This window comes from Poecilia reticulata, chromosome 18 (genome assembly GCF_904066995.2).
Source record: "Poecilia reticulata chromosome 18, P_reticulata-male-v2, whole genome shotgun sequence".
Taxonomy (NCBI): Eukaryota; Metazoa; Chordata; class Actinopteri; order Cyprinodontiformes; family Poeciliidae; genus Poecilia; species Poecilia reticulata.
Window position 1 is genome coordinate 3,265,551 of NC_088847.1, and position 15,046 is coordinate 3,280,596.

The following is a 15,046-nucleotide window of genomic DNA, read 5'->3' on the forward strand; positions in this document are numbered from 1 at the left end:
CACCTGCAAATAATAAGATCTACTTTATGATTTGGTTCCAAAAGCAAAGGTCATAGCTCAAAGCCAACGTCTTTAGACGCACAGACCAGAAAGGGCTTTACAGATTGTTCGAGCTGCAGAGAATAGAGAACAGAAGCAAACCTTTTATCTCCAACCGCAGCATGTGGGCGCTTCGCCTTTCAAGCAAGCAAATGTTTACTTTGCAACACTTCTTAGATCTGAGTTTTTTTATTTGGTATAACAGATCTCTTCAAACTCAATACCATATATAACACATCCATGTGCTGCAGGAACCAATTATTGACATTTGATTGCTTAGATCAGTTATTTGTATGGAGGGTAGACAGGAAGCTGCTCCCTGCTGGAAAACAGACAAACTGAGTACAGCTGCTGTTTATTTTAGCACCAAATTAAAAAAAGAACTTATGAGATTAAAAACGCAGCATGTTTTATCAGGCTCATGTGGTGAACACTGAGTTTGTCACTACAGTTTGCAGAGTGAGGCAACCTTAAAGGCAAACAGTTAGTGCTATGCACCTTTAAAAATAATCTTTTTTTTGGCCATCTCACTATAAGTGTTAAATACGGTGACTGTGGTGAAAGTTATCATCATTGATGTTTCTGTTTTGAAACATTCTGTCTTAGAACTTGGATAACCACACTAACAACATGGCAGAAAATGGCAGCTTTTCTCCCAACCACAGCTCAGTGTGTTTATTCAGATTAAATCATCAGGGCTTTGATGCTGGTCAGCAGGGGGCACTGGACTCCTCACACTTTTATTACAGTGAATTTTCTTTTTTTTTTTGTTTGTCTCAGTTCTTAGATGGTTTTATGCTATGGCTCCAAAAACAAGTAGGTTATGATAATGGATATGTGTGTGAGTGTGACCTTGCTAACTGACTGCTAGTTAAATTTAGTGTCTAGTTGTTGCATATCTATCTATTATGGTGTACTACTGATCACGCTCATGAAATAAACTTCTCCAGTCATCTAAATATATCAACCAAAATGTTTGAACATTTAGTCTGTAGCTGTCTTACTGTTAACACGGTCTTCCTCCACCTGTGTGGTGGAGGTGGTGTGGTCTGTCTGCACAGTACAAGTTTCCATTGGTGGAAACATCAGTGCTGGCTGAGCTCAAACACAGGAAACCTGACCAGAAGCCCAAAACCACAACAACTCGTCTCTGACCAAACCTTGATCGTGTCGGGTCCGATGTCAACACAACGACAGTCAGAGACAAGCAGAAAACAAGACAGTGAATTGGAGGAATATGTAAGAGAGCTGCAACTTCAAGTTGGTTTTGAGTATGCAGATTTTTATTGTGTCACACAGAGAGGTGCTGGGTTCAATTCAGTCAAGTTCAGCTTTTTATATCATCCTCACTCAATAACTGGCATTGTTGAGTAATTTATTTATATCCAAATGTATACAATCAAACCAATTTATGCAATAATACTAAGACATTTAACTATAAACTACATTCCAGATTGATCCTACAGTATCAAATTCAAATGTCCAAAAATAAAAAAAAGTATATTTTAAGCATTAAGACCTATGTTGGGTTGATTGGGCCTTACAATGAACTAACCTCATCGTCAGGTGATCAACAAGACATTATTTGTTACATTTTCACATTAAAAATGTATAAAGGGAGCCATGTAGCTTCTCCTGTAAAAAGAGATAATAAATATAAGAGTGGAAGAGACACTCTGACCTTAATCAACTAAAAACAAAACCAACCAACATCCCCACAGATAAAACATTCATGTGTCTGAAACAAACACATGTTCTGAGTGAAGCGATGAAGCCTGCTGGTCTTCAGGCTGTTTACTGCTAACATAACCTGAAAACCACAAACTCAACAGATGCTACTTTGTGGTTGAGAGACCAACGGTGAACCAGCGGCACTCTATCTTCTGTCGTGAACCTCTGTGAGGTCAGCAAACAGGAAGCCTCCGCCTTGTTTCCATTTACTTCACATCACCCGTCACTACGAGCCCCAAAGACCAGCGTACTTTAAATAGTGTTAACGAGTCAGCAAGAGTTGAAACATGAGTTGGAAAACTCAAACTTTTCAGCCAGCACAATCGTTTACAATTCTGAAGAGGGAGGAAGATGGTTTTCAAATCTTGATACCCACAAATCAAAGTCTTCACTCCCACACAGCAATACATGTGGTTTAGATCAAAGCAGATCTAAAGCTTCTGAAACAAAACTTTGGAGTCTTCATTTTGATTTGGCCTTTTTACTTTTTATCCACCTTTTAAGTATTTCATGCTTCCATCCATCCATCCATTTTCTTCACTCTTATCCCATTGGTCAGAAGGGGTGCTGGTGCCTATGTCCAGCTGTCACATATTTGTTGAAGCTGTCATTATGTCATGATAACCTGTTATAAGAAAGATCATCTGTGAGAGAAATGCCTTCTCCCAGTGCTTACTAGAAACAACCAAGGAGAGCCAAGAGGCGGGTCATAGCGCTGTCAATCACAATATTGTATGGCACTGGTCATCTCACCTCTCCTCCTGCAGTTTCTCCCCATCAGCAGATCCTGCTGTGAATGCTCATGCTAGTTAGCATAGCCACTGATGATAGATAAGCAGTTTTCCTGTAATGGTAAGTTGCTTCCCCCATTTATCCCTTTTAGCAGCAAGTGTATAAGGTTGATTGGCAATGCTAAGCTCCTCCTGGCTCTGATTGGTTGTTTTTGGTTGGGATCAATGCATTTCTTCAGACAGCAACAGAGAGAGAAAGTGGAGGAGAACGATCTTTTCACAGATTAACTGACTCATAACAAATTTTCATGATATGGTGACAGCTTTAACAACATGTTCTTTATGAAGTTACATACTGCAGCTTTAAGAGGAGCGGCCTGCTGGTCATTTCGCTCCTGAGTGTTAACATCAGAGAGAACTCCTCTCACTAGCAGTCTTACCTCATCCCTTGTGTTCTGAACTACACAGAGAACCAGGAGACTCTGATTCCCAGAATGCACTGCTACCTCTTTTTCCTACACAGCTCCAGGTGAACAAAGGACTTCCTGTCTGTCTATAGCGTGCATTAGGGAAGACGTGCTTCTCCTGATGGAAACAGGAACTTCATCTCTGAAGAAACATGACCCACTGATGTGGTTGACCAGTCGCTGGTTTAACTGGCATCTGTCTCCCGGCTGAAGATAAGCTTAAGCTTTTTTGAAATTTTGCAGAAAGAATTTAAATACTTAATTGCCCAAATATAGATGCTGTCTCTGATCCTGTTGACAAATCAAAGCTGCTGCTTAATGAATTTACACATTGATTTCATAAGTAATTCACTGTGATCTGAGAAACATACAGAACCTCCTTATTCTACAGTAAGGTTAGAAAAATCCTTTCATATTGCTGAATAAATTATAAAAGTGCAAAGCAAATACATGGGACTAATTGATAAAATTGTACAATAAGTGTAATAATAATAGTAAAAATTTATATTTTTTAGTATTAATCAATGCAGTTTAAAATATTCTACAGTACAAACAACCATTATGAAGTGTAAGTTGATGTATACCAGCTTTACGTATATTTTTCTTACCTTAAAAAAAGGAAAATGAATTATCAGAAGAACTCATGTTTCTGAGTTCTTTATTGTCATGTGTTTTTTTTTTCTTTTTCCAGGAAGCATAACTTGTTTAATTTGTGTTTTTATGATGGTTAAGTAATAACGTCTTAGTTTATTCCTTTGGTTATAGCTTCTTGCTTATTTTTATGTTTTGATGGTTTCTTATCTTCAACCCAGAACTGAAGTCAAGACATGGAGTCTTATAAGCACTTCTCTGTTTTATAATTTTTTATGTTCTGCAACAGTGGAGTCAGACTATTTCATATTAAACAAGAACTAAACCCACCAATCCTTATGACAGATTTTATTTTTATTTTTTTTGCAGCACACTTGCTTTGTGCACGTGATTGGAATCCATTTTCAAAAAAGTGATGTTGATTTGGAGTTCCTGAGTGAAATAATAAAAATTGCAGATTCCTTATTTCTGTTTTACCAAGAAACATTTATATAACAGTCAGAGCAGCACAGACTTTCTTGAATGCTCTCCCTGATGAAACTGATACCTAAAGGAAGCTCTTTGGGAATCTACCTAGATACAGCAGATGACTGGAAATGAATGAACACAATCCCTTCTGATTTCTTTGAGTTAGACTGATGTTAAGTTAATGTTGCTTTTACTTTTCTACAACCTCAGCAGCTCTGTAATACCTTATTTTACATGCATACATTTGTTGAAAATCTGTTCTGAAATAAACTGTAATTTCTGCGTAAAATATTTGAAGGCAGGAACTGTTAACTTTGAAAAAAAATTCAGATTTTTTTTGGTTTTTACTCAGCTCTGATGTTGGATGATGCATATTCACTAAAACTGAATTGCTTTAACTCCCTGGGATTTTCTTTTCGAGAACCCAAAATTTTCTGACTCCAATTCACCTGTACCAATTTGACAGAAGGTCTTGCTTTCTGAGAGTGACCAACAACTGTCAGTGAATAAGTGATCACGTTTCCTGAACATGACATAATGTCACTCCTACTGCGCCACATACAGTCTTGACTATAAAGTGAAGGAAGGATTGAAGTTCCTTTCATTCAGCAGTTTGACCAAGATGACGCCTGCACACTTCGTCTTCTGGCTCACATGCCTGCTCCTGGTGAACATGGGTGAGTTTGTGCTTTTGCGTCTTAAGTGTAATTCCTTTGAAGTTTGTGACTTTGGTTTCATGTGTTAATTATGGGTGTGATTCATTCGGCCTTTTTTCTTTCCTCAGCTCAGACAAAAAACATCTCCTCGGCTGTCCGTCAGAAACGCAGCGTTTTGTCAGCTGAAGCTGGAGAGACTTTGACTTTGGAATGCTTCTATGAAACCCACGAGGCCGCCAAGTTCAGCTGGTATAAGCTAACCTTGGGACAAAAACCACGACTCATTTCCACCATGTTCAAATATGAACAGCAAATTTTTTACAATGAATTTAAAAACAATCCGCGTTTCATCCTGGACTCTGGAAAAGGTAAAAACCACCTGATTATCACCGAGTTGCAGTTTTCAGACACGGCCACTTACTACTGCTGCAGTGGTTACATGTACAATTTTGAATTTGGAAATGGCACTACGGTGTTCGTGAAGGATTCAGACTCGAACATGCAGACGTTGGTCCATCAGATAGAATCTGAGGCCGTCCAACCGGGAGGTCATGTGACTCTAACCTGTACAGTAGAAACTGGGAGCTGTGATGGAGAACATAGTGTTTACTGGTTCAGGAACAACAGAGAATCAGTTCCAGGACTCCTTTACAGCCGCAGAGGCAGGAACGACCAGTGTGGAGAGAAAACTCAGGAGCAAACCCGTTCATGTCTGTACAGCCTGCTGCTGCAGAACCTGACTGGGTCTCAGGCCGGAACCTACTACTGCGCTGTGGCTTCCTGTGGACACGTAGTGTTTGGAAATGGAACCAAACTGGGCTTTAAAGGTAAGCACAATGCTTTGGAAAAATATGATGCGTAGTTTTCCAGAATCTGAAGTATGATGTATTCAGCCTCAAAGAGTAAATACTTGGTGCAGACATTTAGGGGAAACACTTCTCCAGCTTCCCCATCCTTACAGAAATAAAGCCCATAGCATGACACTGTGACCACCATGTTTCATTTTCATCATGCCTAACCAGAACACACACGTTAGCTAAAAAACCTCAAACTGGACTTCTAATGTCGTTTTTTCAGTGATGTCTCTCTGCTCCCACTCTTCCATAAAGTCCACACTTGAAGAATGAAGTGCACACTTTATAGTTGGACTTCTCCACTGCTCCCTCCCTGACCTGTCTGCTGTGTTTCTTGGTCTTCACGATGCTGTTTGATCACTATTACTCTCTAATAATAAATAAACACATTTGTTTACACATTCTTCTGATTTTTACTTGCAATACATTTTGTAAATCAGCAATGGTATTAAAATAGAACAGAATTTTACTTCATTAACCCAACTGGTAAAGCTTATGTGTAACAGCACCATCAAAATGCTGATTCAATTATATTTAGTATTAACAATAATAACAATATACTGTACAAAATAATGACTTGAGAAAATACTGTGCGGTTGTTAGAAATAGAAATTTTGTGCTCTGAACAAAAGGATGTGCATGAATGACTTTTTTCGTAGTGTGCATAATGTTCATGTGTATTGAACATAAAAAGACAGTTTATAAAACTGTATATCAGTGCAGTGCAGAAAAACATGTGAAATAGCAGCAGAAATGGAAGCAGTGACAGTTCTAGAGTCTAACAGCGGCTGAAAGAAAGTTTCTATGGTAACGCTCCTTGGCGTACCCAGGATGCAGCAGTCTGTCACTGAAGGAGCTATCCAGTTCAGTAAATTCAGTGTTCTAGTGTCCTAGTCCAAGGCGTGTTAGCAACTAAGGTACTGTGAAGATTCTTTTTTCTGACTAAAAGTATAAAATACTTTCTCTCCTGCCTGACATTTTTACAGATGAGGTGATTTCTATGCATCTTCTTACTGGAGCTTTGGCCTTCATTTCCTTCTTGAGTTTTTTACAAGCTCTTTTGTTGTTCAGGATTTATAAGAGAAAGAACTCCAACACCTCAGGTACCACAGCTACTTGTTTCTAATATCTGCTGACTGAAAACGGCGTCGGAAAACTGAATTTTTGTTCTTTTTCAGAACCTCATTCCAGATTCTCCCATCCTGACACAAGATCTGCAGAGGTTTCTATTGTCTCCATTACTGATTTTATTTTATTTCATAACATTTCTCTGGACACTTTTTATTTTACCTATTAAATCTTCATATTTCAATGTGTTTGTACTAATAGAGGGAAGACCAAGAGGAAGAAGACCAAGTTGAAGAAGACCTCCAGTACGCAGGTTTGAGGCTCCAGAAGGTTTACACATCAACAAGACAAGACCAAAGAAATGAAATGACTGACTGTGTGTACTCTGCTGTAAAAAAGTAAAACTGGAGTTTTGTATGATCATGACATTAAAAATGTTATAACCATCAGTTGTTATTATTGTTATTAACATTGCCAACCTCTTGCAACAAAGATATTAAAATGACATAAGGTTGTAAGGTGTTGTTTAATATAATAAAATATATTTGGGTTGGTCTACTTAGACATCAGGCTACACAATAATGACCACCGCTTGAACTTTTTCATTTTAACCTACAGCCTCAAGTGTCGATGTATGTTTTGGGATTTTATCTGATCCGTTCACCTCAAACGTGTCAACTGATTTATAATAATTTCAAAGATTCAGAACAACTAGTGATTAAACACATTGCTATTGTTAAATTGTCTTATAACTTACAAGCTTGAGGCTTGAAATGACAATACTGAAAATCGCATAAGGTTTTTTTTTTATCATCTGAAGTGTTAAACAGCCTAAAGAGCCTTTTAAAAAATAAAATAAAAGAAATAAATCTAATTAATCTTGATCTACTTCAATACTGTTCAGTCCACAACAAACAGAAAGTTTTTTCAATATTCAGATATAAACAAAATAATGAGTTCAAAGTGCAACAAGACACTGTGACAGTAAAACATAAAATTAAAAATGTTGTCCTCTTCAATTCAAAATGTATCATTATTACGGCATACTTTACTAAGAAAACATATTTTTAACCTTAAGTAATTAATCCCATTATCAGATGAAAATGTGTACATTTCTGTAATGTTTCTTACTGTTTTTCTATTTCAGTCATCTGGCAGTATATATATATATATATCACATTAAGTGTTTAAAAAAAGGATCCTTTGTGTTAAATTAAAAACTGGTGCTGAATGTTTTTCTACCTTAATTGAATTTAAGTTCCATTTCTCAGAGTATTTAACAGTATTGTTATTGGGTTCCGACCCATGCAAAAATAATGTATCAATAATAATTTTAAAAATTCTCCTTCCACATAATTGATATATCATTAATGTTTAAACTTTACCTTTAATAACATAAAGTTACCTAATTTTTAAATTTGTTATATCATTACTGATATAACAAATTTATATCAGTAATGATTTCTTGGTTAATGTCAAGTTGTCATAACAAAGACATTTTGAATAATGTCAACTTGGTATTAAAAGTGTCATAATTTACCAAATGACGCTTTATGACAACAGTCATAAATATTCATGAAGGCTTATTCATGTTCATGACATGTGTTGTGTTATGTCATGTTTATGACAGTGTCATGACAGTCTTATTTACCCCCTTCAAATAAAGTGTTACTGAACAGAGCTCTGTGAAGTGTTTGGTTTATTGTTTTACATAAAGCAATGAAAGAAGAATTCATCTCCTTGGATGTTTCATTATCATCAACAATAACCAAATTTGGCTTTTTTGATCAATCAATTTACAAAATAAACTTTGATGTCAATGTGTAAACGAATTATAAAATAATAACAAATAGAAATATTTAACCTAAAAGAAGTGACTACATAAATATTCATCCGATTTATGATCACTGACCTAATTCGACAAAGGTCCAGGCAACTGGTGCTAGTAGTCTCACAATGAGTGGCATGGAAATAACCTGAGGCCCATTCATAGATTAATCAGTAGTCCTGGCAACCAATTCAGCATGAAAACACAGAAAATCAGAGGTTATTATTCTTTTATCTCACCTACACTGGTAACACTTTTATATATTCACATGTATTTATAGTCACACTTACAGTTTTTCAGTATTTTTTTAGTGTACTCGGGTAGCCCAGTAACGAGATTTCATTGCCTAATTCACTGTCGTGACTTAAACTTTGAAATAAAGTCTAAGATAATGTGATAGAAAAGTATCAGTCAGGAGATGGATATGAAATGGTCTCTAAGGCCCTGAACATGGGGTCCAGTTAAATCCATCCATCCATCCATTTTCTTGCACCCTTTTTCCCTCAGTGGGGTCGGGGGGGGGTGCTGGTGCCCATCTCCAGCCAACGTTTCGGGCGAGAGGCGGGGTACACCCTGGACAGGTCGCCAGTCTGTCGCAGGGCAACACAGAGACACACAGGACACACAACCATGCACACACACACTCACACCTAGGGGCAATTTGGAGAGGCCAATTAACCTGACAGTCATGTTTTTGGACTGTGGGAGGAAACCGGAGTACCCGGAGAAAACCCACGCATGCACAGGGAGAACATGCAAACTCCATGCAGAAAGACCCCAGGCCGGGAATCGAACCCAGAACCTTCTTGCTGCAAGGCAACAGCTCTACCAACTGCGCCACTGTGCAGCCCCCAGTTAAATCCATCATCAAGAAATGGAAGAAATATGGCCCACGTGGAAATCTGCCTAAATCAGGTCGCTTTCACAACCGAGAGACTGTGCAAGTCAGAGACTAGTGAGAGAGGACATCAGGTTACCATGACGACACTGAAGGAGGGAGTGGGCAAACCAACAGTTTGCCAAACGGCACTCTTCATGGTGAAGAGGAAGAAAGAACATTGGTCCGATGAAACCAAGAAGGAGCTTTTTGGTCTCATCAGACAAGACTCTACCAACACTGCACATCACCACAAACACACCATCCCCACTGTGAAGCATGGTGGTGGCAGCATCATGCTGTGGGATGCTTCTCAGCAGCTGCCCTGGAAGAATTGCAAATGTCAAAGGTAAAATGATGATTTGTTTCTATCTTCAGGAGAACTACTTTAGACAACATTTATTTTCCAGAAAGTTGAAGACAACAAGGTGGACATTCTGGAGTGGTCCACTAAAAGCCCAGACCTCAAACCGATCCTGTTACAGCAATCTCCCATAATAAGCATTCTCATTGTGTGAGATTGCTTAAAAGGCAACAACAATGTAAGCTACACTGTTGCTGCATGCTTGTCTAGGAGTGAATGAATGAATGACTTGATGAAGTCTAACCAGTTTCCTTAAACTTATTAACCAGACTTAGAATAAACTAAACCTGACTTGAACTAACCCTAACCTTACCATGGAATCTGCCTGTTGGATTTTATTCATTTCCAAACCCACATCTGTGATTCCACTAGTCAAACAGAGTGGGGCTGTGTACTGAAAGAATGCTGCTGAGTCTTCAAATACTTTCAGTTAAAAGCCATAAACAGACCGAGAGTGTAGAGATAATCTAGAGATCGCTGCATTGCATTGATACTTCCTCCTTAGCAGTCACCGTGCTGTAACATGTGCTACCTCTAGGGGGCACTACAATACTGTCTGCAACAGTTTGACAACTTCTGGCCTGAATGGCTCATGTAACATTATGTAGACATGTCAAATAGATGTAACTAATGTCTATTATAACATAACAGTAATATAAAAACCCATCCTTTGTACTGCATATTTTTTTCTCTGCATTGAAGCTGTAGAATGTAAAATTAAAATAAAATAAAATTGTTTATTTTTACAAACATATCTTACATGGCTGTGTCTGACATCAAAGTAGACAAGCTAAATTGATGGAGTTGTTGATTTGACCTACAAATATTTAGAAAATAGATTTCATAAAGTTTGGCACCCCTTCTAACTGTTTATGCAAAATCTATTACTATTATCTCTTGATCTCGAGTGAGAGTGCACTACCTATGAGGAAACCAAATGGGTTGGAACCAATCGTGGTGGGCCCGCGTACCTCGAGAGTGAAATCACACAAACCTAATTTCAGCCAGATCCTCTGTCACCCATCTGTCAAAGCCTCAGGTGGTCGCAAGACATAAACAGACTATCTACACCTACACCCACAAACATAGCAATTCACTACAAACTCCACTTGACCCCAGCTCAAATTGAGCAACTGCACCCACCGGAATATGCTAGCCATATTCTATGCACCTTACACAGCACATACAAACCAAAAGGTGGCTCCCTGGAGCAACATACACCAACCATAAAGATAGTCCCTGTTGTTCAAGATAGTTCTTGATCTCGAGTGGGTTGGAACCAATCGTGGTGGACCCACATACCTCGAGAGTGAAATCGCTCAAATCTAAGTAGTCTATCTTTTTTAAAATTAATTAATAATTTTTTTTCATACATATATGTGGCTAGTTGATGGCATTATTCATTTGTTGTATCTGTTTTTCTGCTGTGCAAATTTTATTTTACCTATGTTTTGTTTTGAGTGGGTGTGTCTGTTAAAATTTGGGTATTGTGCATGGTCTTGTACTGTTTCTAATAATCAATAAAAAGACATTTGAAAGGACCTAGAACCATTTGTGTGTGTAAGGCCCAAAGCCCAGGAAGAGTTGTTGCTTTGGGTTCTGGGTTGGGTTTAGGACTAAGGTGTTAGGGTTAGGCTGAAGAAATGATTGAAAAACGAATGGAAGTCAATTCAAGGTTCTTGTGAAGATAGAAAGACATACCATGTGTATGTCTGTGCATGCTTGTGTGGGTTAAGTTGGTGGTTGGCAGAGTGTGTGTAGAGTAAGCATGTGTGTATGTGTGTATCTGTCACCTGTAGGTGCAGACTAGTAAAAGTGAAAACACTCAGCATCAAATGCAGCCTCAGCTCTTGAAGGCGACAGCAGGCGAATGGGCCAGTCGCCTCCAGCAGCCAAACGCCTGACACAGACGCAGGCTGCTAGGAAGCCACCGTGGCGGGTCGAGCCTCGAGCCCCCACACAAACAACACCCCACCAAGGTGTCTCTTTCTCATGCAAACGAGTCAAATTGTCCTCTGGTGGAGGAGTGAGATGCATGAGCAGGAAGCTGAAGTTGACACCACAGACCACACACATCAGAGAGCACTAACACCACTTCAGTCTGATCTGACTCTACCCATCACAGCTTTACAGCCTTAGTTCACTGGAGTTTGATCTGATTTTTATGTGCTTTTGTTAATGTCTTATTTGTTATATAGTTCATTCTTAGATATTTACTGGTTTTGATTGCAAATATTCAGTAGATTTTTTTCTTGTGCTTCTGTATACTGTTTGAGTAATAATATTTTGGAAGAATAGATTCGTTTCCAGACCATTTTTTATCATCACAGCTGTAAGCCTTTTGGGTTTTGTTTCTCTCACCTTCTCAGGTCTACAGACAGATATTGTTCAGTACTATTTTTGTCACTATTGTAATTAAGTTGGCACTACTTTTTGAAGCGGAAGGTAACACTCTGTTATAAAAGCAACAAAGGCGGATCCTCATTGTCTGTGTGTTCCGGCCAGCAGGGTTGCGTAGCTACCAGTTAAACAATGTTTCCTGTTTCCTATGTACTTGATAAGTAAGTTGGTACTTCTGTAAAAATGTCTACACAAACTGCAGTAGGTGATGAAGAGTCCAGACGTTCCTGTGAAAATAATAGGAGTCCTGCTGCAGAAGAGGGAACAGATATTTATGATAATTTTTCTTGACAAAATAATCCACCTGAGTCATCCTTAACATAATTAACAGATATTTGTAGCTTTCCTACATATTCTAGATAACAGAACTTAGATCTGATCACTCTGTTGTAGCTCTGGCTGTGTGTTTTGTCCTGCCAGAAGATGAATCTCAACACCAGTAGCACTGACTGTGTCTCATTTTTCATTCATCCATCCATTTTCTTTGCACCCTTGTCCCTTAGTGGGGTCGGGAGGTGCTGGTGCCTATCTCCAGTTAACGTTCCGGGCGAGAGGCGTGGTCAACCTGGACAGGTCACCAGTCTGTCGCAGGGCAACACATCGGCAGTACCGATACAATTTATACACCTTGCAGCACAGGTGTCAAACTCCAATCCTGGAGGGCCGCTGGCCTGCAACTTTTAGATGTGCCTCTGCTGCACGATCCAACAACAAAAATAATCTCAGTAATTATTGTTTCAACAAGGTGTTGCGCAATTCTGTGCGTTTCGGTTCCATTACCAAACTAACGAGCAGAGCAGGAGTTTAAAATTAACTAATCAACCACCGCTGTGTTCAGGGATGCGCTTATTAATAATCGCAAAATAAACATCAAGCCTGCAAATCTAATATCGTAACGGACTGAATGTTATGTTGTCGTCTTGTGAAGCGCAGGAGGTTGCTGAGTTATAGTTGCACTTTTAGAGAATCTTGTTGTGCATGTACTTGAAAGGCAAGTCGTGTGGCTTGTAAACTTGATCTCTTAGTGCAGTATTCTTTGAAAATGACATGTCTGCTCTACAGGAGTACCTTCCACATCGTCCAGTTTGAGTGAGAGGTGGCGTGCCCAATGTGCACTGGGCTATGGAGCGGAAGTGCATGACCAGGCGCCGCAAGAGTGCGCAAGGCTAATGCACACGGTTGGAGACATTGCGATTGGTGCAAGCATCCTCACGCCAGTTCAATGCATCAACTATGAACTTAGCTTAAAAGCGAATGATTTGGAAAGTGATCTTGCAGAGAACATTCACCTGTACTGCCATTTATATAATCACTGTGTGTGAGCTCCTTTTTGGAGAATACCACACCAACGTCTGTGTCAAGCATAAAAGACAGAAATAAAGGGTGAAATAAAATGAACCTATGAAAGCATGACTATAACCCATCCCTCTGTCTCTGCTGAGGTTCTCCTATGCATTTATTTTGATCCTCCTCCAGAACCTCCAGCTCCACGGCTTCAAACTTGATTTTTATGTTACGGCTGCATTGTTCTACCAAACTGTCTATGATTATAACCAGCAGCTCATTTATGTAGAGCAGTATGCACCACTTTTACGTGAGCAATTTAGCACTCCACATTTGAAATATGTTAAGTTTTTAAGAATACTGCACCAAGAACTGTAGTGTTATGCATGTAACCCAAAAAGTCACATTTTTTTTCTCTTCTAACCAGACCTCGGTCTTTCACATGTTTGCTGTATTTCCTACATGGCTTGTGGTAAATTACAAGCTGGTCTCCTTGAGGTTTTCTTTTAATAGTTGCTTTTTTTGTGACATTATTTCAACTGGTCATTATACTTCTAGCAGTTATCCTGCTGACAGATTATTCAATCAGAGTTATGAGCTCTGCACCTTCTCCAGAATTACAGTGGGCCTCCTGGCTGCTTCACTGATCAATGCTCACCTTTCCTGGCTTGTCGGTTTAGTCTGCAAGAGCACCTTCCAGACTCTTGCAGCCAAACCAACTGCAAGAGACGCTTTAGTCTCTTGCAGTCGGTTTAGTCTGCAAACCAACTGCAGACTACGTACCGACTGTCTGCAGTCGGTACGTAGCTCTCTGAGCTGTAGCTCTGAGAATGAACAACCCTCTGTGAGACATTCAAAGTTGGTAATATTGTTCTATAACTTAACCCTTTAAACAACTTTACCTGTTAACTTTACATGAACATGTAACTTTACGTGTTACAGGTGTTACCCTTCTGCCTCACACCTGACTTGAATGGATGGGTGATAAACAGCCTTTTGCAGCACTTGATGACATGCAGAAGAGATCACGCAGTCATTTGAATCAGATGTTCTGGAAGAGAGACACATCTAACATATGCAGCTCAGTGGTCCATGAGGACTGGAATTGAGAAACATTGATGTAGATATACTTCAGTGTTTTCAGCAAGATGCTGCATACCTTCATTGAGTCTGTTGTGGGGAGTGTAATCTCTTCTGCCATTACCTGTTGGGGCAGCAGCAACAGAGCCAGGGATTTAAAAAACCTGAACTGGGTGATAAAGAAAGCTGGTTCTGTTCCGAAGACTGATGTAGAACCTCTGGAGATGATGGTGGTGAAGGATTGTTCAAAAAAAGTCACTCTAACTATGCTTATCATCTTCACAAGACTACTTTAGAACGACAGGGTGCCACACTGCGTTCAAAATAATGTAATTGATAATAACCAAACTGGTTAGTTAGTTTACTGACAGTAGTTTAATAATTAAACTTTTTCAAGTTGAATTGCATATTTCTAAAACTAAAGTTTGGTCAAGGGAAACAAAAGCCTTTTGATGTGAAGTGAACTGTTCACCACTCCCCTTTCTAATAAATCCCCCTACATAAGAAGCGGCTAAACTGAGACGTTGTTGTACGCAGAATGGGGAGCTTCATGCAGATAACAGCTATACTTCTCTGCAGCCAAAGTAAGTAAAATGTTAAATTCAAAG

At 39.1% G+C, this 15,046-nt stretch overlaps 1 protein-coding gene across 2 annotated transcripts; it reads left to right on the plus strand.

Annotated features, from left to right (window-relative positions):
• The first annotated feature begins 4,406 nt into the window (after window positions 1-4,406).
• On the plus strand, window positions 4,407-7,271 carry LOC103480153 (immunoglobulin kappa light chain-like). Of its 2 annotated transcripts, XM_008435007.3 has the most exons (5): window positions 4,407-4,704; window positions 4,812-5,510; window positions 6,524-6,640; window positions 6,716-6,759; window positions 6,867-7,271. In XM_008435007.3, exons 1-5 carry the CDS (start codon window positions 4,650-4,652, stop codon window positions 7,005-7,007), a joined length of 1,056 nt encoding a protein of 351 aa, XP_008433229.1. In that variant the 5' UTR covers window positions 4,407-4,649; the 3' UTR covers window positions 7,008-7,271. The 2 variants fall into 2 exon arrangements, 1 of the variants encoding a protein (XP_008433229.1); XR_014084864.1 differs by lacking the exon at window positions 6,867-7,271 and having other exon boundaries at window positions 5,761-6,640; window positions 6,716-6,725.
• Window positions 7,272-15,046: the final 7,775 nt, after the last annotated feature.

What these genes read in the sequence shown, in the direction of transcription:
- LOC103480153 (XM_008435007.3), top strand. Translation starts at nt 4,650, where the DNA reads ATGACGCCTGCACACTTCGTCTTCTGGCTCACATGCCTGCTCCTGGTG. An exon ending in AAAGAACTCCAACACCTCAG is followed by an intron (nt 6,641 to 6,715) that starts GTACCACAGCTA and finishes GTTCTTTTTCAG; the next exon opens with AACCTCATTCCAGATTCTCC. An exon ending in CTGACACAAGATCTGCAGAG is followed by an intron (nt 6,760 to 6,866) that starts GTTTCTATTGTC and finishes TTGTACTAATAG; the next exon opens with AGGGAAGACCAAGAGGAAGA.